Genomic DNA, 23,592 nt, shown 5'->3' on the forward strand with positions numbered 1-23,592 from the left:
CCAGCAGGCTCTGATCCCTCAAATGTCACATCCCCTTTTGTTTCCTGCTATTAATTCCAGTGGACTGCAAAAAAAAACCCCAGCCCCCAGATTACTTCAGACTTTTGAACTAAAAACCAAGCAAAACATACTGAAAATAATAATTGTGCCTTATGGTCATGGCTACACTGTGTGGGGCCGGAGGAGATGATACGCAGCCAAACGCTGCGAGTACGGACCTGGCCGGTCTGCTCTGGAGAAAGCTGATGTTGAGCAACGCGGTGCTGCTGCAGCGCCTGGCCTGGGGCGAGGGACTGCTCCCTGCGGGGGAGCAGCCTTTGGCACCAAAGCTGCGGCCACCGTCTTGAGGACGTGCGTGGCGGGGGGAATACCAAAGGTTTCTAAAGCCTCTTCTCTGGAAGTATCTTGCTTCATTTTGGAAACACTGACGTTATCTGAAGGGGGTACGCTCCGCGCACAGAGGGGTACGAAGATTGCCGGTTTGGTGTGGCTCCTGAAAGCTCACGGCTCCCACGAGCACTTCTCCACTGCCAAAGAAGTGCCAAAGTTGACAAGAAACAAAGCTTTCAGACAAGAAAATCGACATGTCCTGATCCTTCTCGGCAGCTGACAACTGTCCAGGGTGGGGTTTAACATAAGAAAGTGTGAACAGGCAGGGTTTCCGCTCCAGAATCATTTGGGAGTTGAATTTGAATCGTTTGCTGCTTCTGCTCTGCAGCGCCCTTGCAGCCCTCTAACGCTGCAGCCCCCCTCTGTCCCTGCAGGTCATCCCCGTATCTCCTCTCCATCCCACGCGCTCGTTCTCAGCAGGCTTCTGGCTCAGGACCTTTGCGATACATCCAAATTGACTGGTTGACCCGGTGGTTTTCCACATCACTTGCGACCTTGGGCTCCTTTCAAACCAGCCCCGTGCTGATGCAATGTATACAACCCTACGACACAAACTCTTCTCGATTCTGCAGGAATTGTATTTCCTTTCTTTAAAACATTTAAAAAAAATAGATCAGAGAAGATCGTGTGAAGAAACCAGGGAGCTGCAAGCCTGAGGTTTTAATCCCTCCTCTGTCACTAGCTTGCCGTGCGATCTCTGCCCCCGGGCACGCAGCTCCTCTGCGACGCTGCTCTCCCCAGAGGAGCTGGCAGGTAACGGGGATTATTTGCTGGTGTAACACTCTCCGAGACGTAGGCAAGACAGGAGGATGCAGAGGACGTGCTGGCGGAAAAAATCCCCCAACGGTTAGGCATCTGCGAGCCACGCCGCTGAGATAACCACCGCCTGCCCGCACCCCCGCAGCACGGGCGGGCGGAAAGGGCACGAAATAAGTGTTTGGGGCTAAAGCCCTGCACCGCGGCCTCCTCCGCACGCCGCCTCCAGCGGGAGAGGAGTGCGTGCTTCCTCATATAGCATCTGTGTGTGTCCCGAACCAGGGGACTGCACTTCAGGATTTGTTACTTGAATATGCGATTAAGGAAAAAAAAAAACAGAACAGAATAGAACAAAATAAAAAAAATTTCAAGACTCCTCCGCTTCCTTTTTGACTATTTTTGTCACCCCAGGCCCCTCTTCCCAGAGCCGCGCCACAAGAAAGGATCGCCCCGACTCCGCTCTCATTTTAAAATGCTTCTTTTTATTTCAGTGGTTGTACATTGGGTGAATGAATTTAACGTCACAACAGAAATAGAATGGCTATTTAACAGACCACTAGTAGTTATATGCTGAAAAAGAGTGAATGGAGGGGTTTCTTTAAACTGTTACTGAAATATTCATCGTACGCGTCGTCAATTATACTGGATGAGAGAGGCAAACAAAAAGGTATTTTGGTGAGGTGCTGTATCCTTTGAAGAAAATAAGCACTGAGACACCTCAAGTAACTTGAAAGCGTGTCCCAGCTACAGTATTCACTGTCTCTGTGTTGGCCCATCTCATGGTTCTTTTAGGGGGTTTTATTTGTTGGGTTTTTTTTTTAATTAAACAAAGCATTTAAAATTTAATCATTTTCATTAGACTTTTTTTTTTAAATATAAACAAAGTTTTGGCAAATAATATTTATACAGAAAAATAGTTTTAGATCTTCCCAAATTTTGAAATAGTCTATAAAATTACTTTATAAATAAATAAAATGCAGAATCTGTTGTACACGTATTTGCACATCTCTGTAATTGCCTCCTTACTGTTAGCATAGGTTTGTACTTGTACAGTTTTCAGGAATATTACAAAGTCATAAAGTCGGAAAGTGGATCTCTTATTAAAAATACATTTTCTCTTTTTGTCTGTCAGTTTATCTGGATGAAAGACCTGATGTATCTGAAGCTTCGTCATCCATGGGCAAAAAATAGTAGTATTGGATTAATTGTAAAAAACATAGATTAACAGTTATTTCGAAACATAAAAAGTTCACACAAAACAATGTCTTGAAGAGTTATCTACATAAAATATTTAAACAACATGGATAATTTACCATTTAGTATTATACAATAAGCTACCCAAATGCCTAAATTAACTATTATAAAAAAATAAAAACAACTTTGACAGATATAGGCAAGTTGCAGTGTCAACTACCTAGTTATAATGACTGAGAAAGTCTACAAATATTAGTGTTTTAATAGTATATATTGGTGATACCTTAACTGCTAAAGTAACAAGTTAAGATACATTATTTTTCCACAAATTAAAACTAACGCAACGTTACAAGCACTATGTTAATTTTACAATCGAATCATGATTATTTTTTTCTTTCGGATGATCAAATCTCCAGCTTTATATATAAATAGATAGTAATTAGACATCGGACAAACAAGATTTAGCCCGGAAAATAAATTCCTAGACAAATAATTATATGGTTAGTGCCTTCAGTCGTTCAGAACAGGCAGTGCTGCCAAAGTTTAAAATAGTTTACAATCAATCTGAAGAGGTTAAGTTAAAATACTGCAATCACTAATAATGTCCACATAGAAAACTTATGCTGCAAACAATTATACATAATATCCACTTATAACAGCTGTCTTGTTTTTTTAAACAATAATTTAAAAACTATGTCATTTATGTGATACATGTGCAACATATAAAATGTGAAATATGAAATATTTGGTACAATAGTGCTTGAAACAAATCTCAAATCAAACAAATGAAATTTTAATTATACATATATAATTACCTTGTAAATCAACAAAGTATTTAAAAAAGTAAACAACATTAAAATCTGCTTCATCCATATATATGTATGTATGTATATATAATATGTATATAATTGTATTAAAGATATCTTCATACTTTTGTGACATAAAATATGTTTTTAAAGAAAAACAATTAAAAGAACTATTTTTTTCTCCACTCTAATCTGGTTACAATCGTATAATCCAATTAAAAAAAATGCAAATACAGTAATGATTTATTAAACTGAATCTCATTCTACATTCTTAAGTGTTCAGTTAATAGTCTAGATTAAAGTCACCTATGAAGTTTCAGTGACTCAACTGAATTTTAATTAAATTAGAGTATCATACAAATCTCTTCATCTACAGCCTTCTTTTTCGCCTTTTCTTTTGTTAGTTTGGTCTTTTTTTTGTTTGATTTTTACACTTCTAGAAGTTACTTCTTAACAGCTTGGATCTTTTTGGTAACCTGACTATGAGTTTGAAAGATTATTCGCTTCCGGTGAGATTTGACTGTTGGCATCAGGCTCACTTTCATCAAGTCTGATGTGACAAAATTTAGGCACTTCTGCAAAGTCTCTTTTAAAAACATTATAAATATACTTGTAAAATAATATTCTCAAGACTTTGTTCTTTTGGGGATTGAAAGGGGTATGAAGTTCACACTGTGCAAAATTTTTTAAATTTTCTTCTGCTATTCTGCTATGATTCAAATGCAACTTCTCCATACAAGTCAAACACCAACCATGTGCATCTAAAGAACTTGTGCTTTACTTTGGACTTCTGGCTAAAAATATTCAGGTTGGCAGGGTGATGTGCAGGACACTGGGCTGCGTTTCACTTCCTCTGTCTTGGAATCAACTCGCTAGGGGAGCAAAACCAAGATCTTTTTTAACTGAGAAGAAAAACCCCAATCATAGTTCGGGTGAAAATTAAACCTGCAACTGGGGTAAGTTTTTAGCCAATACAACTTAATTATTGCTGAGCTCGAAAGACTCATAAACACTGAATCTCACGAGACTAACTTAACTGGACCATTTCCGTTAGGTATAGTTATGGAGAAAAGACAGTATTTGCAAGAATTAAACTATGCTTAGAAAATCTTTAAAACTAAATGTTACCCTTTATGTCTTGAAACATCACAGCTGGTATCAGGTAGTTAACTATTTTAGGTTGGAGTATAGTAAGCATACCATATTTAATATTCATATATGACATAGCAGCACTAGCTTTTTCGAGTTTGTGATTTGTCCGTAAGAACAAATTCTTGACTTAGCATGCAGTTTGTGGCAACTCTAGAGAGGAGGAGACGGGGTAGTATGTACAGTAGCCGTGCTTGGCCGTCCGCAGGGAGGCTTCGTGACACTCCGTTCCGCTCCTGCCGGCTATTTCAGGATTATCTGTTAAGAGAAAGGAAAGCGTGATCGCGCTTTTAGGTGACGCGGGGAGAGCAGTTCGCCCAGACGGCTGGCACTGGACTAACTAAGCTCGGGCGCAGCTCGTACGGGACAGCATCCCGAACGGGACAGCGTCCCGAATCCTCACGCTGCCTGGGAGGCGTTCGCGTTTCACAAACCTGGTCGTCCTCTTCCCGCGCACACCTCCTCACGTGCGTGAGAACACGCAGAGGGGATACTTTACGTGTCAAAATACGGGTGACCGTGCCGAAGCCACAAAGAGTGGGCCTGGCCGTAGGTAGGGTGCACGCCCTCGGCGCCCTGGCTGTCAGCAGAGGGGGAAGCAGCCCTGGAGGAGGCTCACAAGCGCATCGGTGCCTGGTGCGATTCTCCAGCTCCCACCCTGCTCCCACGAAGTCAGGAATGACCAGGGGAAACGGTGGAGGCAGGTCCCCTCCCCACTAACGAGCAAAAAAACGTACCGGGCTGGGGGTTTGAAACAAGCTAAAGTGTCTTTTCAATGCACTTTTAGCAGCTGCTTATTTCCTAAAAAAATTATTTGCAGGTCAGCAAACTTGAGAGGTTTTTCACGCTTCCTTGTGTCAGGAGATCCAGGGGGATGATCGTAACGGTACCTCTGTGCGCCTAGCTAGTCACTAACCTTGCTGCTTTACCTCCACAAGGTCTCAACTGAGGGTGAAGCAACCATTTTACAGACACAAACTCTCGTGCTTCCAATACTGCAAAGGTTAAATGCACAATGTGCCCAGCAACTGACTCAACCTGCTCACGCTATTGGAAAACGGTCCAGATTTCCATCACCTGCCTGTCAGTGAAAGTGATGTCAAATGCCAGGGGTGTGATGTTTTATGACGTCATTGCTCATCTGTGCTCCAGACTTAAGCACAAGTCAAGGAACCACCGTGCATCGCCTACTCTTCTGTTTAATCTGGCACTCGACATATTTTTAAGCTGTATTTGTAGGTGGTATGCAAGACAGTCATGACAGCACTTTGACCTACTTGTGTATTACAAAGCTAGACCACTGCTTAATGCAATAATTATTTTAAAAGGAAAAAAAAAAAGGTGTTTTGAAAATAATTTCAGCAACATACTACCTCTGACATACAGATTGCTGAAAAGAAACACATTCGCCGCTGCATGGAAGGCGCTGCTTCTAGCCCCTTGCCCGGTTACATTTTAACACACCGGCAGCCACTGCGTGCCGCCTGCTCTGACACCAGACTTCATCCTAGGTACAGCATGGCGTGGCATGCCATGAAGACTCCTCGCTACTACAGACAACTGCCTAGGGACCTCAGCTCAACAAAAATATTGCCAATGAGATGAAGCATTTGCAGGAGCGACGTAAATGCTGCCACACCTGAGAGTCGCCCTCCTTTCTCCCGGAGGAGGAGGGGAAGAGCCTGGTTCTGGAGAGAGGCAGGATATGCAAAACCTCTGAACCCCGATTCCTACAGCACCAACAACTCGTCCCTTCTTCTTGAGCTTGCCATCCAACCGACACAGCAGGAGCGACCACTCCTGTTGCTCTGGGAGGCAAGGGACCGTCTCCACCGCTATTTGCTCTCTGTACACAGCTACCAGCTCTCCGACCCCACCTAGCTTGCTGGCATGCCAAAAAGTCATCTTTGATTACCATCAGCACTGAAAATCTGGCCACACGCGAGGCCCCATTGTAATGACACTGTACAAACACCTGCTGCTCCAAAGGGCTTAACATCTAAATACATCATACATACAACAAGGACATATATTTTTAATGAACTTCCACCCATTGTGAGTTTGTTAGCTTATCGCCCCTCTTCTGTTTCCTATTGAAATAACAAAGAAATAACTGTGCTGGAATAATAAAGCCCTGCCTGCGATAGCCCTGGTCCATCTACAGCATGGTGATTTGACAGTAGGTTCAAAGAACGTAGCTGTGCCGAATATAAGAGGTGACCAAGATTATCAGCACTGATATTTTTAGCATGTTACAACCCACATGTCAATGTAATTAATAAAGCAGCTTTAGCTACACTGGGTTAGCCATAATCACACAAGTGTATTTAAAGGATTCTAAGGTCTGATTTAATGGGACACAACCTGAAATTTATTCAGTGTAAAAAAAAAAGAATTTCAGACACCGCAGCTGCCTATATTGTCTGCCAACTTTTAAGGGGATAAACTTGCATTTTCCTATAGCTTTTTTCTCCCTGTACAGGGAGACAGATCATTGCCCCTTATGCCGAGATGTCCTAAAAGGTCAAACAGCCCCACAAGACTGATGCTCCTAATTCCTCCAAAATGTGTGACAGAGGAGGCAGAAGGCCTAATCTCAGGCTGTATCTCAGGAAAAGGGTATCCCTGGTGCTTTGATTAACCCAAGGGCATCTCACCCTGCTGCATGCCAGGCAGGACGGAGGGGCCCTGGGCAGTGTGAAAGAGCAGGGACCCCATCTCCGCTCCGCTCTGGTGCGTAGCAGAGCCCAGGTAAGGACTTCCACCGCCCCGTCCCTATTCCTGCCGTTTCTCCCCTCCTCTCAAAACTCAGGAAACAGCGAAGACAATGTAAACACTTTCCTTTTGTGTGCGAGCACGTCCTGTTTACGCGGTTGGGGTACAGGAGGAGCAGCTGGAGCTCTCCCCGCTGCCAGTGGCTACGGAGCCGGCTTGCTCCCACCACATTGTCCTCGCCATGCCGCTGCTTCTGCAGGGGATGTAACTAGGGCATGTTACACCCCGGCTATTTCTAGTACACGTAGGAGTCCTCCTAGGGAAAAAACCTCAAGTCTCTTCTTCAGAACAGGCTTCTCCAGTGCGGAGACGCAGAAGTGAGGAGCTACTTTTTTTTTTTAACCTTAGCCACAAGCTGTAAAACGTATCCTGTAGTCTTTAATTATATGTTCACACCCTATTTCTCAAAAGATATCACAACTCTGCCATAGCTACATACACATGTATCAGCTTCTGCAACTGTTTTTTTCACTGTGTCTGACAGAGAAACATAAAATGCTAAACTACTTTACATGGAAAACACACTGTGAACCTCTTCTGTTTAATCTACAAACGAAGTAATAAACTGTGATGGAAGACAGAGGCTATCTAAGTCTGCATCGCTGCTAATTGCTCCATCGCTTGCATGCTGAAAAAGGGGAAGCTGATTTTCTGACCAAGGAACGTCCCTGCCAACACCTATTACAGAGTCTGCACTCCCTCCCTACTTGTAAATAGGTCCAACAACCTTCATTTTGCTACTGTTTGAAGAATTACATCTCAAATGTATATATGTATGATTCGTCATATTTGCAGTGATAATATTATATCATTATACTTCACAGCAGCTTGAGATAATGTATTGACACTTTTACCATGGTGTATATATAAGCATAAAAACCTGAAAAATAAGACTACACAATGAGTGTGCATTGTCCCATGTACAAAGGTCTACAGGTCAAGCACGGGAAAGCATTTTCTCATGCTCTGTATGAATAAGATCCACGGGTCTGGATACAGACGTGCCAGAAAACATTCCTTCTGCTGCTGCAGAACAAGATCTAATAAGAACACGGTTTCTAGCAGAAGCAGAATGGCCTGGCACTCACAGTCTGGGGTAGCAATGCACAGAAGACTTAGTAACAGCAAAGGGCATTTTTTGGAGGCAATCACAGACATAGGGTACCCTCCCCATTCCCTTTTTGCTTGGTACCTGTTTGAAGCGCCAGAAGGCTGGCTACCCTTTAGAGTAAAATCACTAAAATTGTGCCAATGTTAGTTACTAGACCTCACTGAAACCACAAATAGAGCGAACCTAAATTTCTGCAAACTACTTGCTAACCGCCAAGAAGCATTTGCTCTTCCAAATTTTCCAGCTCTTTAGAGGTGGCATTTTCAGCTCCCAAACGCCAAGACTTTCTCTCTTTTCTATCAGAGCATGGCTCTTCTAGACCTTTACCTTCAGAACCTCTGAATGACCACAGTAGTCATTAAGCCCCCTGTGCAACACAGAACATCCCTAAATTCAGCCAGGGTTGCTCCTAAGGGTGATGCCGTTCTGCAGTGTGGTCCATGGGAACGACAACCAAGAGAGATGTTACTGCCAGTGGTTTCAGCTTCTCACCAAACTACCAACCCACGGTACGCAGCAGACAAATTGACATCAGCTTGGGATTTCCCCAGACCCAGCAAAAGTGGCTGCAACCGGTTATTGTCTCAAGACTTAAAAAGTAAAATTGAGAATCTCTTTTAAGTTAAGGTGGAAATTCCACCCTTGTGAACTCTCTTCTGACACCCAGGTTACCACGTGCACTTCTTTACTTGATACTGTTCACAGAATCAACGAAATTACCTAGAATCATGACTAGGTACTATGGATTTCAAGAATACCATTTGGCTTGAGATCTTCTGTTTTGAAGCTACAACTCATGAAGCTTCTTTATTCCTTGCGTCTTAAATTTTGTTTCCAGTTGCGGATTTATTATACAACGACGAGTACAGAAAATTTACCATTCTGCATGAATTCAGTGTACATGAACTCTAATTCAACTAAAGATCTGTCACAGTGGATCAGCTGGAAAACATGACTTTGTATCTACCTCTGAGATGCTTCTCTTTCAGAAGTTTTGAAATTATTTCTCCAAATTACACTTTGCTCTATAATTGTTAATACATTTTACGAGGGGGATTAAGATCGTATTTGACCTCCACGTTGTGAAGCTCTTATCCCTCCAAAAATGAACTCATACATACTAAACATTTTAGGCTGCTCATCTTTTCATTTTAAGAGCAATATAGTAATAGGAGTTTATTGTAGACAACATTGATTTCAGTGTGCCTCAGCTGGTCACCCTATTTTACATCCTCCTAGCCTACTTCAGGCAACTTATTTTTTCCCCTCCACCAAATGTAAGAGCCTGGGGCAAACAGTTCACAATGAGGTATTTAACTTCTACACACCTGCGTCAGGGCAGATGAATCCTGCCACAGTGACATTTTCTATTTTCATTTTTTTCACACGAGTAGAAGACTGGTGAGATATATCTAGGGTATACATTAAAAACGACAGATATTTTCAGACGGCCGACTCGTATCAGGCTGTCTCATAACTTCTCCTGCTTTCTAAAAATAAAACTAACACCAAGTATTTCTTCCCTTTGACATGAAACCCAAGACTATTTATATTTCTCCATGCCCCTGGGAAATGCCTCCATCTCTTTGTTTTTCATTTTCTCTTAGAATGCTCTTTCGTGGCATGCGCCTTGTTCTTTTTCTTCAAAATAAATCAGTCTCTTTTTTTTTTGATCAAAAGTAGAAAAGGATGAGTTAATATTCAGACATTTACTGAGAATAATCACTATCATATCAGTTATGATTGGTCTTACTTAATTTTTACATAGCCTTACACATGGACTTTTTCACCTCCTATTTCTCCATGGCTTCAGCAGCAGCACCTCCATGGAACTGAGCTTTCCAATCCCCCACGCCAGGACTCCCACCGACACTCCCCCGAGGGATGGGATTTGCCCCTGTCCTCCACTGGCTACCAGCTGAGCTGGCTCCAACTCTTGCTTGCATTAAAAGCAGTCTGCCTGTGCCCAGCGCTCAGGGTGGAAAGGTGCTGGGGTACACACGCCACATCTCTCCACTTACCTGTTGTCCTGCCCCCTCTCCTGGTCCTGGCACTAGCTGTAATCCCCCGCTGGAAGTCCCTTCCTGGCCTGCACTACATTGCAGGTCTTGTCGCTGCCACGGGACCTTCTCTTCCTCGTCTCTACCGTATACACTTGCACATTCGTGCACCCATCATCTAACCTCAGGCCTGCCTCACTCATTTATCCCTTTCCACTTTCAAAATTCATGGTCACCAGTTTGTACCCCTGTAAAACTAGTGTCAAACTAGCATCTTTCTACAGGGTCATCTGCAAACACTGAAAAGAAAAAAAACCCGAATAAACGTATCCCAAACAAAACCTAAAGGAACTACTAGCAGGGTTGGAGAGACCTGCTGAAGTCAATGCGTTACCCCTGCTATCACTGCCAATCACTTCATCGCTCTTTATAAACACATTGAGCTCCACCTTGCGTTGCTGGCTTCTTTCCTTTGCTACTCCTCTCTTGATGGCCAGAAACCTCATTCTCATTTCCAGCATATTATGATTTAACGTATACGTGCTTCGTTTTTCTCACTAACTGTGGACCTCTCCTCAATTCAGGGGTGAAGGAGGATTTTCATCTTACTGCTTCTCTGTTAATCCAATGCATCCCCAATACATTTGTCTACTTGCTCATCAGTAAGGTGACCTCTGATTTGTATATAAAGGGTGAGATGTCTAGGCCACACATGATCTCCTCGGTTGGCTGTCCATACAGTAACTAATATAGGGGGCATCAGGTGTTTGTTTCCTGAGGGGTGGAAGTCCTATTTGCTTGGCTTTCTCACAGCCCATCCCCTGACATGGTAATTCTGGTGCCCTGCTCCACCCTCTCTTTTCTTCCCTAAACCTGAGCGTGCCCAGTTTGCACGGCATGCCTGTCCCATACGTTGATAATATGTCTCTGGAAATGGCTGAGGGTCAGATGTCCATGCTGAAGCGGACACATCTGCTAGCATATTTCATTCCATCAGTTGTTGGCCATCAGGGTGTCATAAAGCTGACAAAGACCTTGTCTGAATCCAGCTCTTCATGATGATCTAAAGAAAGATCAAGGCAACCATGGGATCCCAAAGGGCTCAAGGGTTCAACAGCATCATTCTTCTCATTTAATATTCACAAGGTCCTGAAAGAGAGTCCAAAGCCACTTGTGCTGCCAACTCCTTAGCATGCTTATGAGCTGCAATAGGTATTTACTTAAGTAATAATGTATAATATTTAAGTTCAACTTAATAGGTATTTACTCACTCAGAAGAAACAGAACTAGTTGTTTTAAAAATGAAAACAATCTGGCTTTATTTATTCTTCTTTAAAGTAATAAATAATGCAGTACTAAAAATTGATCATAACATACTCTAATATATTCTACCAAAATCTATTTTTAACTAATAGCACAGGCAGCAGATGGACTACATAGAAATGAGAAAATCACTGCTGTAGTATTTTAGGAGCACCCGTACAGTGACTGTTTTGAATAGCCACTCAATTTTACCTTTCAGCAGGTCTGAGCTACTGCAGTTATCTGTGATTTTCACTTCCTACTTTCAGATCATTTTCCTTCTCTTCTTCAATTTTAGAAACTGCCAGAATAGGCTTACGCAGAGCACAAAGGAGTGAAAGGCCAAGCACAAGTTGTGCATTACCTGTAAAAGTGCCCGTATTCCTCTTGTAGGGGTGCTACTTCTCCAAACCTGCATTTTCTTACATGTCCTCACTTAGCATTTTTTTTTCTTTTAACAAAACCTGCTTTATGTTTTCCTCTTACACATCACGTGTGCCCAATTCACGCAAGATGAGGCTCCATTCGACACATGGCATCCCTTTTAGGCGAACATTGCCACTGCACGCAGAGCACGGCTAGCACTTCTGCAGTAACCACAGCTCTGAAACCTCTCCTCTCCCAAAACCTGGCGCTCCAGTTCAGACTCCCTTCCAAGCAAGAGACGGTCCACCGCAACATCCAGAACTTAACTCAAACACAGAAAGGTACCAAATTTATGTTCATCAAGGTTACTCACCAGACACCACACTTAATAACACTCCGTGTCGGTTTTACAAAACTCATTATACTTATAACTTCTCTGAGGAAACCTTAATGTTCCTCACTTTTGACTGCCCACCGCTTTCTTAATTTTCCTATCTGAATACTCTCACATAAACAGACATACATACTATTGTGTGTCACTGCAGATAATATTGTGCCAAAAATGAAGTCAGTCAAAGTTAACAAATCTCTGCCTCAAGCTGAAAGTCACGACAAGTACAACAAACAAACAAATAAATAAATAGATGTTTCCACTGCGGTTACGTGGGCAGCCTCCTGCACACTCAAAGCCAAAGACTGGCATTTCTGGTAATAAAATGGGCAATAAATATACACCAAGATAAAAACATGATATTTGTTTAATTCAAGGGAAAATAGTTGGAGCAGCTAGAGATGTCCGGATGCAATTATTTCAAAGAACAGAATCCCAAACAAGTACGTCTGGAGCTCTGCACTGTGCTGTTAAAATTTTATGATGGAAAAAACAGACTCACATGAACTGTGTGTACATGCTAAGCACAATGAAACAAACTCATTTTTCCCCAAATACCTACAAAATGAGTTGATCTCAGAAAAATTTTCCTATTTTTAAGTAATAAATATATGCCCCAAAAGACTTCTACTCAACTTGTCAAAGTATCATTTGTTGAATAATTGAAAGCAAGAGCACAAAAGGAAGTTATCGTATCAAACATAAATACATTTTTTTAATTGCAATGATATGAAAGCTAAAACAGTCTATAACAGGAAAGAGAAATATGTCTTGATTTTTGTTATATAAAAGAGGTGTTTGCCTTTGCTTACTGCTCGTGTTATGTGATACTGCCATCTAGCAGGCTATCAGAGGAAATCAGGTTTCAGTCCTTCTCTACAGGGGCGGGGGTGTGTGAGGGGGGAATTTCTAAAAAAAACCAAAACAGAGCTTTTCCGTTTCTTCTCACTGGCTTCTTGTATATGAGCATGTGATCTAAAACTCTGTATGCAAGCCTGCCAGAAGTCTTCATCATCTACACAGAAACAACACTCTATCTTAAGAGACCAAAAAAATGTTACTAACAGTAAAAGAAAGACTTGGTTAAAGTTTGCATGAGACTTAAAATAGAGTTCCTTTAAATTTTCCAGGGTAATCTTTTGGTTTCACTTCTTTGCTGCCTTACAGTTTATGAAAACAAAGTTTGCCACGTATTTTGTAACGTCAGTTGTTCCATGGCAATTCAAAGGGTCTTTTCTTGGCACTGCTTGAGATTTGTTGTGGGCTTTAAGACTGGATACTCTCACTTCTTGAGTCTGTAAACTGTTATTTCTGAAAATTACAGCTACTTACATGTAACTCAGTGTCTTCAGACAAGATAACTTGATTGAATTGAGGTTTGTAATTCTTGGGTGTCTAGCATGAAAGAGGCAGCAAGCCGTTTATGTTTGCCTTTCCTACCGTGACAAGCTATTGCTATTCAAGTACCTTCTCCAGAGAAATAACTCTTCACGATCAAGGATCGTTTAGGTTCATTTTTCCAGCCTGGTGCAGATACAAGGTGAGGTGTCCAGTCCTGCATCCCAGATGCCAAGGCTTGCTGATACCTCCACGTGGAGCAGCATGGCACCATACATGGGCTCACTAGATGTCCAACACTGTTCTGCCCAGGGCTCGCTCCCTGCAAGCATCCCCTCTGATAATGTGTCTGAGAAAGGAACCTATTCTTTTATCTCCTTTGTTGGAATTTTTCATTCAAATCGTCTTTTCTGTTGTTAGAACAGAATTTTCTATATGACTATTTAACGTGGGACTATGGAATTTCTCGACCAAAACTTTCACTCAAAAAAAAGACAAAAATTGCTTAGATACTTATTATTCACAGCAGAAGTGCTTTCCTACCTGTTCCCCCATTGCCTTAGAAACTGCAATCAAAGCTTCTCAAATCACTAACAAGAATTTTGCATAGGCTCTTATTTGTAACGTTGTTGTATACTGGCACTAAAGATGTAAATAACATTTGTTTCCCCTTCCCACCTTCCTTCTCAAAAGCTTGCTTTCAACCAACAAAAAAAGCTGTTTCCTACTACCTTCCAGATTTTTCAACTCATTTTCTCAGTATATTGCTACTCTTCTCCCTGTTTACAAGTTCAGCAGGTTTCCACAGGGAGGAAAGGGAACGTGAGACAGAAAAAGCCTTGTCACTCCTCAGCAGCGCTGACGACAGCCTCTGCCCTGCCAGAAGGTGTCCCGGGGTTCGATGTGTAGACTGGAGAGGAAGCCCTTTTTTGGGGACACCAGGGAATATTTGCAAGAGGGAGCAACTGGCGCTTCTGCTTTATGCAGAAGAAGAAAATAGCTTGAGTAGGTGCCACATGACATTTCGGTCTAAGGGGAATCTGCCTCCTCCGGGAGTGGCGGCTGCCTTTGTGGGCACCTTGGCAAGGGGAGGTGCTCTGTGGCTGTATGTCCCGGCTCTCCTCCCTCCCGAGGGAGCTGCCACGCACGGCGTCTCAAACCCCCACTAAACTTTTGGCGTGTTTGTATTTTATGCTATCTTAACTACTTTTTTAATTCTGGGGCAAATATTTTAATTGTTCTTTTGTTTGTGGCACTCGAATGTAACGTAACTTTTTATTTTCATTTCACTGTATTTTTACAGATTTTGTCAAAACTGAAGGCTACTGAATGATTTCATAATTAATATCTGCATAACTGCCACCTAATTTAGTGCGAATGCTGATGCATAATTTAAAACAGCTGTGCTTGATAATCACAAGCCTTAGCATGAGCCAGCCTGTTGATCTTATATTGCTTTTCAGACATGGCCCATAAGTATTTCATTTTTCTAAGGGATCTGCCTTTTAATTTTGCCTTCTTGTTAAAGGTCATATAACCAGTAAAGTAACGTCACTAAATAACATCTTTAAGCAGCATTCCCTGTAATGTTATTTTTATACAGTCAGTCTTTGGCCCATTTTCATTGCTACAGAAAATAAAGCCACTTCTGTACTGAAGTGATGTGAGCAAGGCTATTTTCTTTAAAATAATTTGGAATTTGGTAATTGCCCTGTAATAACCAAGAACTAAGGAACCGCCCACTGAGCCTAAGAACACAGATTAAGACACAGAAATGCTGGTGTCTAATCTCCTGTCACAGGGGTGATGCAACCTAGCCAGCGCGCCAATGGAGCCCGGAGATCACTTCGTGTGATCACCCACTGAAGGCTCAGGTCATTTACTCACCAGGCTTTTAGTACCATTTGGGCTAAGGTCTCCTGCCTGTCGTCCAGCTGCCAGTTCACAAGCATGCGGATTTGTCTGTAGGTCCTGAATGGCATCTGCCAAGCTTGTCAAAATGTCTTGGATAACCTAGACATCCAAGGTTATCTTAGGACAATCTTAAACGTCAGTAGAGACATGTTTAGGCAACTGAACCTAGCCCTGCGTGACTTTTAAAGGGTGAGCTAGACTATTCTCCAGACTTCATCTGACTGTGCTGATAACCTTCACAGTCTACAATGGGCACTTAAACTTCTAGCTTGCATGTAGAAACCCACACTCAGACACCAACACTTAGGTGTCTTAACCTCGGGCTGAGCCCTAACCTTTTAAGCCTTGTAGGACTCACCAATGCGTATACGTAAATGAAGCAATAGTAAGGCTTTCTACTTAGAAATTTAAAGCCCCCCAAAACAGGTGTTGGCATTACTCAAAATTGAAATTCAGTCCCAGAATTCAGAATAACACCTCTCTCAAATAATGTTAGGATAGATCATCCTCTGTGAAATCTTATGGCTACCTGTGAGCAAAGCTGAGCAGGTAACTGTTTCCTTGCTTGCTCGAGTACTGCTAGTCCACTAGCTACAGGAGTAATAATTAAAAGCTTTGTTAAAGATCTCTGAAGTATATATTTACACACAATTACTGTATTAATATTTTAAATAAGATGTTTTACATACCTCTGCCCACACGCATGCACTAGAGGGAGCTAGGGCCAAACCCTCCGTGTACACGCCCTAGCGCTGCTTCTCACCGTCATTTCACACTTTTTGGAATTTTGCTGGTTCCATCCTCCAAAAAAACATTGTCAGCATCCCCGAACAACAACTGAACGTAAGTTCATTAAGGATCTAACCCTGAAGCGAGGTTAAGCAGCTGCGGCTTCCAGCGCCACCCTGGTAGAAACAGCTGGAGCAGTTGTGAAGGGAGGAAAAGGAAAAGGGGAAGGACCTCTCACCTCTGACTGGCTCCCAGACTTCTCACATACCTTTGGAAGTCCACTTGCCTTTCATTGGAAATCCCAAGCGGAAGTCCCCGCTCCATCCCCTCTCATCACAGTCTGGCAGCTAAATAAGCGGGTACATCCCCTCACAAAACGTCTACGTTCAGTGAACGGCAACACCACCAGCTCTTTTATCAACCGAGTCGGTTTTTAATCAGGATTTGCAGAACAGAGTTGGCTAAAGCACTTTTGCTCCACCCTGGTTTCATTGCACTGAGCCAAAGCAATTCTCCTCCCCTCTGAAGCACACCGCAAGAATATTATTTGGGTTTTAAAACCTAACTTCTGTAAGTCAGGAAAAGCAAGAGACTTCCAATTTTCCATGTAGTCTTAACTGGTGTCACCCTGCACGGATATACTACGGTATAGCGTTTAACCCTACACAATCTTCTCACGTGCCTTGTGCCATACATTGAACACACAACGTGTAGAGTTGCTAGCCAAGCATGACCGACTGTGTATGTGTCAATGCAGGCAAATTTTGAGCTGTTACTCACGTTATTTTCAGAAAGAAAGGACAGACAGAAGACCTGAGACATAGTTCATCTTTTTTCAAAATACAAGCTGACAGCACGTACTAAATAATTTACTGGACCCAACAGAGTTGTTAGGTTTTTTAGCCGTCAGCTGAGACCCTGTAACTTTTGGGATGTTGACTTTTCCTTCCACTGGTGCTTCAAGGACACTGGGATCCTCACACTCAATCCAAGGAAGTCCAGCAATCTTTCCCCAGACCAGAATACTAAGCCAAATGATACTGAGCTAAATGATTAAGGCCTGCCACAACTTTCTTTTCGTGCCTGGCATTGTGAGGAGAAGCCGTGGGAGCTGAAATGGGATGGGCTGAAGCCTGCAGGTTGATTAAAAAAGTGCAGTAGAGGAAAAGAGGAAACCGTATCCCACGGATATATAAAGCAGCGTGGCACAGACCAGGAAAGGAAATTTTATCTAGACAGGAAGAAAAAAGTCCTCTTCTGAAATACACAGGAGAGTTTAAATCCATACAAGAGGACACAAAGAACGTTATGACCATGAACAAAGTCTTAACCCAAGTTAATTACCTGCTCCTTCTGTGTTTTTTGGGCTAAAGAGATACTGAGAGTTAGGACCACAGAGTTACTATAGGGCCTTTCCCAATGTGGTAGCTTTGTCTTGAACTCTTAGGAGGTTGTAAATAAACAGCAAACTTGGAGATTTGCCTCTTATAAAGAAAAAGTAACTACTACTACGTTCCCTACTTTCAAATACACAGTTTTTTACAGTAGCTTTTAAAGATTTGCAATGACTAAAACAAAGACAGGAGTGAGAAGAAAAAGGCAGCGATGGCACACGCTACAGAAGCCAATGAGAAAAGCTGCTGGGATGGGACTCATCTCCCCCACGTGCAGTGGTGCAGAGCTTTGGTTACGCACCTACACTCCTTCCACAGGCAAGGGAAAGAGGCAGGACCCCCCAGGGCAATTTACCTTGCTCTAACACAGACTTCTAGAAAAGCAGATGAACTGGATGCCGAACTTCCAAATGGCTGAAGTTAAACAAGTGGAAACCCATCCCCGTGTTAAACCGTCCTTTAATTTCAGCATGGAGTTATATCTATACACACAGACAAATATGTGCAACTAAATAAATACAGACAGACACTTTTTACAACTCCTGTTAAATTTAAAATGCTCTAATCCTCCAAGGCAAACAAAATCTGCACTGGGAAAGGAGGGGCTCTGCCTGCTATCCTGTTAGATGAGAAAGTGCATTAAGGCACACCTACCTCTCCCCAGTGGCACCAGTTACTCGTATGAAAGTATTCCCATTAAAGACTGCTTACTGGTCCTTCTGTAGGTGTACATGTATTTATTCTACTTCAGCCACAGTCGGCCCCTCTGGCGCTCAGGAGTGTGGGTGGTGGAGCTGCCCTGGCTGCATTCCCGTGCGGGAGAGGGTCCCCAGCTGACCCCCTCCCCAAACCGCCCCGTTTTCTCATAGTCCCTTGGCATCTTCAAGTCCCTCTGTCACCATTTTGGGATCACAAAACTACACTGGATACCACCAAACAAGTTTTTGCTGGAGATGCTGTTCTGGGAAGGACAGAGAAATGCACTATTTGCCTGCTGCATTTTCCTCCTCTTCCTGAGCATTTCTTCATTAAAACAAGCTAGCTCTCAGAAAAGAACGCACAAAACGACAACCCTCTTTCGATGAAAATGCTAAAAGCACAAACACCACAATGTTGGCAAACAAGTCTTTAAAAAAAAAATAGAGAAAACAGACTGGTTTGTGTTTCTTTAAGAAAGTAGGGTGTATTTCAGAGGTAGTATATTTTTCCTAAATCATTATAAACAAACTCTTGCGGGCAACTTCTATTTTTCCATGAGACACTTAAATAGTTTTGGGACCAACAGTAAAAAAAAAATAAATCTGCTGGTATAACATTATTAAGCAAAACATTTTCACTGATTTCTTCGTAATTCCTTGGCAGGTGGAGGGGAATGAATCAACAGGCGAGCGTTTCTACTAGGTCGGCAACAGCTCGTTGGTCTGCCCAGGAGCAACACAAGGAGAGGTGATGGGGACATAGCCCTTTGCTTTCACTTGGTGAGCAAATCTGCTTGCTTCCCCCTCAGTTTGACCTCTCAAAACCTGAGGGAAAACAGCTCTCAGGTGGAAGTGCCTGAGCGCGGTCCTGAAGTAACAGAAAAGCTAGAGCGACCTAACTGCTGTGCAAACCCCTCTCCTGGGGGGGTCTGGGCGCATCGGAATGGGCATCTCTACAGCCCCAATGGATTATTCACAGCTACACACTCAGAGCTGCAACAGATATGTCTTCCCTGGGAATCAGGTCCCACAGGAGGCGGGGGAAACCCTACCAGAATGAAAAGTGCCATTAACATAACAAACCGCAGAAGAAAAGGAGAAAGTATCATCTTTCCTAGCCTGCCTCTGCCAATAACCCCAGGGGTTCTTTGTAACAACGTCCTTCCTCAGGGAAATATAATTCCCAGGTTAAAGATACACTTTCAAACATAAAGCAGGCATAGTCATAAATATCTCGAGTGCTGTTTTGATCACTAGCATTTAGAGAAAACATTCAATTTTATTTCTCTCTCTTTTTTTTTCCAGCTACCTTGTCCCGCTTGTGATTTTAGACAGCTTCCATGCTTACAAATTAGTCACGTCCACACACTGCACGGAGGAGGCTACATTAACACACCTGAACCGTTTGAAACCTGTGATGATCTTCCTTTTGAACTTAGGAGTTAATAATAGACTTTCGTAAGTAGTCCAGTACTACGGTGATTCTAACTCCAGCTGGGTTAATTACAGAGTAATTAGGTACAAACATCGCAACACAAAACACAGCTACATCATTATTTGCAACAAATGTTAACTCTAAATAAGTGCAACCTGTCCCACAAACACTTGCTATAAACGACTTAAAAATAAAAGTAAAATTTGATGGGGTAAACACAGAAAAAAAAAAAATTCTCCGGGAGAATTTTTTTTGTTAAAAAAAAAAATTAAAATAAAAATCTCAGCACTCATTTAGAGTTCGGGATCTTGTGAAAGAAAGCTTTAAAAGGAGCAAACCTGATTTGCTGTGGCTGTTGCGGCGAAGGGAACACTTGTTGCAGGAGTTGTTGCTGCAGAGACAGTGGCGGCCGTAGCGTTGTGCATCATGGGTACTTTCAGGAGGGGAACCATGGAAGCAATGAACAGGAGGGTGCAGCATTATGGTAAGAGAAGTGGTATTTTTGGCATGGTGAATATCAAGAGCGGCAAGCCATCGTCATGGGTTAAACCGGCAGATGGCATGCAATCACAGTGCAAAGCGAGAAAGCGTGGCGGAGAAATAAAAAAAAGGGAAAATAGCTTATTACAAGTACAATTAAAGGAAGGTTGTCAACACAATCGGCGATTCCCAGAAAAAAGAGCAAGGACCATTGAAAATGCGGGCATTATCTCTAAGAACAAGATTACTTGTGCAAATGAGGTCTCTACCAAAATAGCCTGTTATCTGAGAATTGTTACATGGGCAATTTGTTTTCCCCCAGTATCAATATAAAGCACTCCAAAATAAAATTCTACTAAAAAAAAATTCAGTGGTTTGTACTGGGAAGGAAACTGATAAATGTTTATCTTACTTTTTAAACACAATTAAAAAATGAATTATTTATTTTCATGTATCTTTATTTTGAAGTAAGCCAGATACTCACTGTCTTCCTTTATAATCCAGCTTACGCTTTTTTTTTTCCTACTAGCACGGTATAACTGTTAGACTCAGAGTTAAACTACCATCTGCTTTGAGACAAAAATTAGAAGAAGGATGGTAATAATTTTCCTGATTTAAATACTACTTTGTTTGATCTAAAAAAGCAACGTCAATTTTGTGAAAATTGCTGCTTTTGCTCATTTTAAGAATGAATTTTAATCAGCATCTTCATGGAAGAATTATTAACTTGATGTTTTAAAGGCTTGATATTTTAACTGCTTATCTGAGTAGTCCCACGAAAAAAAAAAATCACTGGGATAGGGCTATAGAATAGAAGAAAGATTACTTTTCTGCCTTAGAGGCTGTTGCACTGGACTTCCATTTTGCATGCCCAAAATGTTAATTCCAAGCTGCAAATATATTTAAAGGAGGACCGAGATTCAGATCACAAGTTTCAACAGAACCTCTGTGGATCAAAGTAGACATTTCTGGGAAACGCTGATAAAACTTTCTAACACACAGCAAAAAGGAGAAATAGGCACACCACTATGAAATTTTAAAACACTGATGAAATTTGCTGGCTTTTTCCAGTATTTTATGATTTTATAGTACTAGACAATATAAAATATAAAGAGAAATAAAACTTTGAAAACTGAAAAGCAGACTGGAATTCATGGTATTATGCTTTTGCAGTGTAGTTGTTATAGCAGGTGATATCACATCTAAACTGCAGCTTTCATCTATAAATCTAAACACTCTGCAAAGTCAACCAGAAGGACAAGCGAACCTTTAATTCTAGTCATTGTCTAAGTCTTTCCTAGGATTTTTGAAACAAGTGAATATACATCATATACAGTATAAAAAGAGATCAATAAAGAAATTTGGAACCTACCAATACTGGTAGCGGGTGTCATGCACAAAACTGACCCTGCGTGTCATGCAATGATAGGTGAAAAAAGTGGATAAAGGGAAGAAACAGGTTAGCCATTTAGAGTTAACATTCAAAGTGAGATTCAAGCATAACCACAGAGAAGTAAGTTAGTTAAATGAAACTGTAAGGTCATTCATAGTTTTGCTTTAACATAAAAAACGTGATTATGTTCTTACTAAACTCCTACCTGAGTACACTGTGTGACTTTTGGCATGTTTCTGTGTATATACAAGATATTTCATAAACTTTTTTATTTAGTACTTTTATCCTTTCACTTAGTACTTTTGCAGCAACAGGTTTTTGTTTATAGCAACATCTTTGGTTAAATATCACATTATTTGGGAATTTTAGAACTCATTGCATAATTCAGACAGCTCAATGTTGCGCAGATGAACATTCACCAACTTTTTGATGTGCAGCAGAGAAAGAAGTTAAAATGGAATTAGCTGATATTGTTCTGTGGGGGCTTTGCCAGATTTAATGTACTTGTTCTTAACACAACACCTGAGGTGGAGAGGTGCTTCCGACCAAAGAAAACGCTACTGTGACGATTCCCCAAGCTAAACACCTCAAAGTGTGTAATGTTCCAGCAAAGGCTCCCAGCGCACCTCAGAGATGCTCTGGAAGGACTGTTCACCTGCCATCCAGTTTAGGTTTGGTGCTTAGCCCACCTTTAACCTTTCTGGGAAGACCAAATAAAAAAAAAAAAAAAAAAAGAACAGCATATTTTCAGTACAGTGCATATAGCAAGCTGGTGAAGGTGAGCAGTCTCAGGTACATGCATATTTGATACAAAGTCAAATATGCTTCCTGTATTCCTGCTTAATTACTACAGCAGCCCCTTATCGGACCATCGCAGTAGCAGTGTAACTATGAATGACCTTACCCAAGAACAGTCCCCGGAGAATACACAAAGTTCCTCCTCTAGAGGCTATAGAAACACTAACAAACAGCAATGGGAAGAGAGAAAAGGTCTGTTGTTTTTAAGATCATTCACCAAACAATAAAGAGGAGGTGACAAAGCAATCAAACTGATGTAAAACAAACAAAGTGCAGAACTTTGGAGGTAAGCCATGCTAAGTCAAGCCCCACACTTTTTATTAGGGGAACAAGTGGTTAAGAAAGCAGAGAAGTTATATAAAACAATTAAGTTTTATATATGTTCCAGCAGCAAAACTTGTCTTAAAATTTAACTTAACACACACACACACACACACACAAGGAACACATTTGAAAATTATACCAGTTCAGAAAATATCACATAATCATTTAAAATCCAACCGATAATGTCATGCATTGCTCCTTAGACCTGGGTGGCATGACAGTCCTTACACCCACCAAATCCAACCTTCCCAGGAAACATGGGAATATCAGACATAGTATCTTCAGTGAAAAGCTCATTCATCTAGAGGGGGTTCCCCTTTCCTAACCTCCTCCCGTACCCCAGTCCTCTCCCTAACACCCTTTCTAGGTGCTGATGGTGTGCACAAAAAGCAGGAGGCTCAGCACCGAGGGAAAGGTTGTCCACTCCGGGCCTGGGCTCCATCTGCTATGTTATCCCTCTGTTTCTTCCTTTTTCATGCACTTGTTTTGGGGCTTGCCAACAACCTGGCCCTTAAGGTTTGGTTCCAAGATCCACCCTTCCTACCATCAGAAATTTGTAAGATAAAAGTATAATTACAACCATTAGTTGGAAAGAGGGATGGACAATAAAAAGCACAAAGAATGAGCTACTTAAGGAAGCATGAGCACTCCAAAAGTCTGGAAAATATCCAAATTCTATTTCACTGAAAAAGGTTTAAACTACTGTATTTTCCATAGTTAATTTTAAATCCTTGGTAATTGCAAATAATAGCGATAAGTCCTGAAAGGGAGTGCTTAAGAATAGGAATAATGCATATCATACTGCAAATTCTAAGGGTTACAATGTAAAATAAATTTGTGGAAATTTTT

At 41.7% G+C, this 23,592-nt stretch overlaps 1 protein-coding gene across 4 annotated transcripts in view; it reads right to left on the reverse strand.

The window, feature by feature from the left end:
* Positions 1 to 1,608: 1,608 nt before the first annotated feature.
* Positions 1,609 to 23,592, reverse strand: part of MBNL2 (muscleblind like splicing regulator 2) — a 112,090-nt gene continuing 90,106 nt past the window's right edge. For 2 of the 4 annotated variants that reach the window (XM_075138268.1, XM_075138258.1), the window contains exons 8-10: positions 21,601 to 21,636; positions 20,087 to 20,181; positions 1,609 to 4,553 (exon numbers count right to left, since the gene is read on the reverse strand). In XM_075138268.1, the coding sequence (XP_074994369.1) occupies positions 4,539 to 4,553; positions 20,087 to 20,181; positions 21,601 to 21,636 (146 nt within the window). In that variant the 3' untranslated portion in view covers positions 1,609 to 4,538. The remainder of the gene's footprint in view (positions 4,554 to 20,086; positions 20,182 to 21,600; positions 21,637 to 23,592) is intronic. The other 2 variants (XM_075138285.1, XM_075138275.1) reach the window with 2 other exon arrangements.

Source organism: Calonectris borealis, chromosome 1, assembly GCF_964195595.1.
Source record: "Calonectris borealis chromosome 1, bCalBor7.hap1.2, whole genome shotgun sequence".
NCBI lineage: Eukaryota > Metazoa > Chordata > Aves > Procellariiformes > Procellariidae > Calonectris > Calonectris borealis.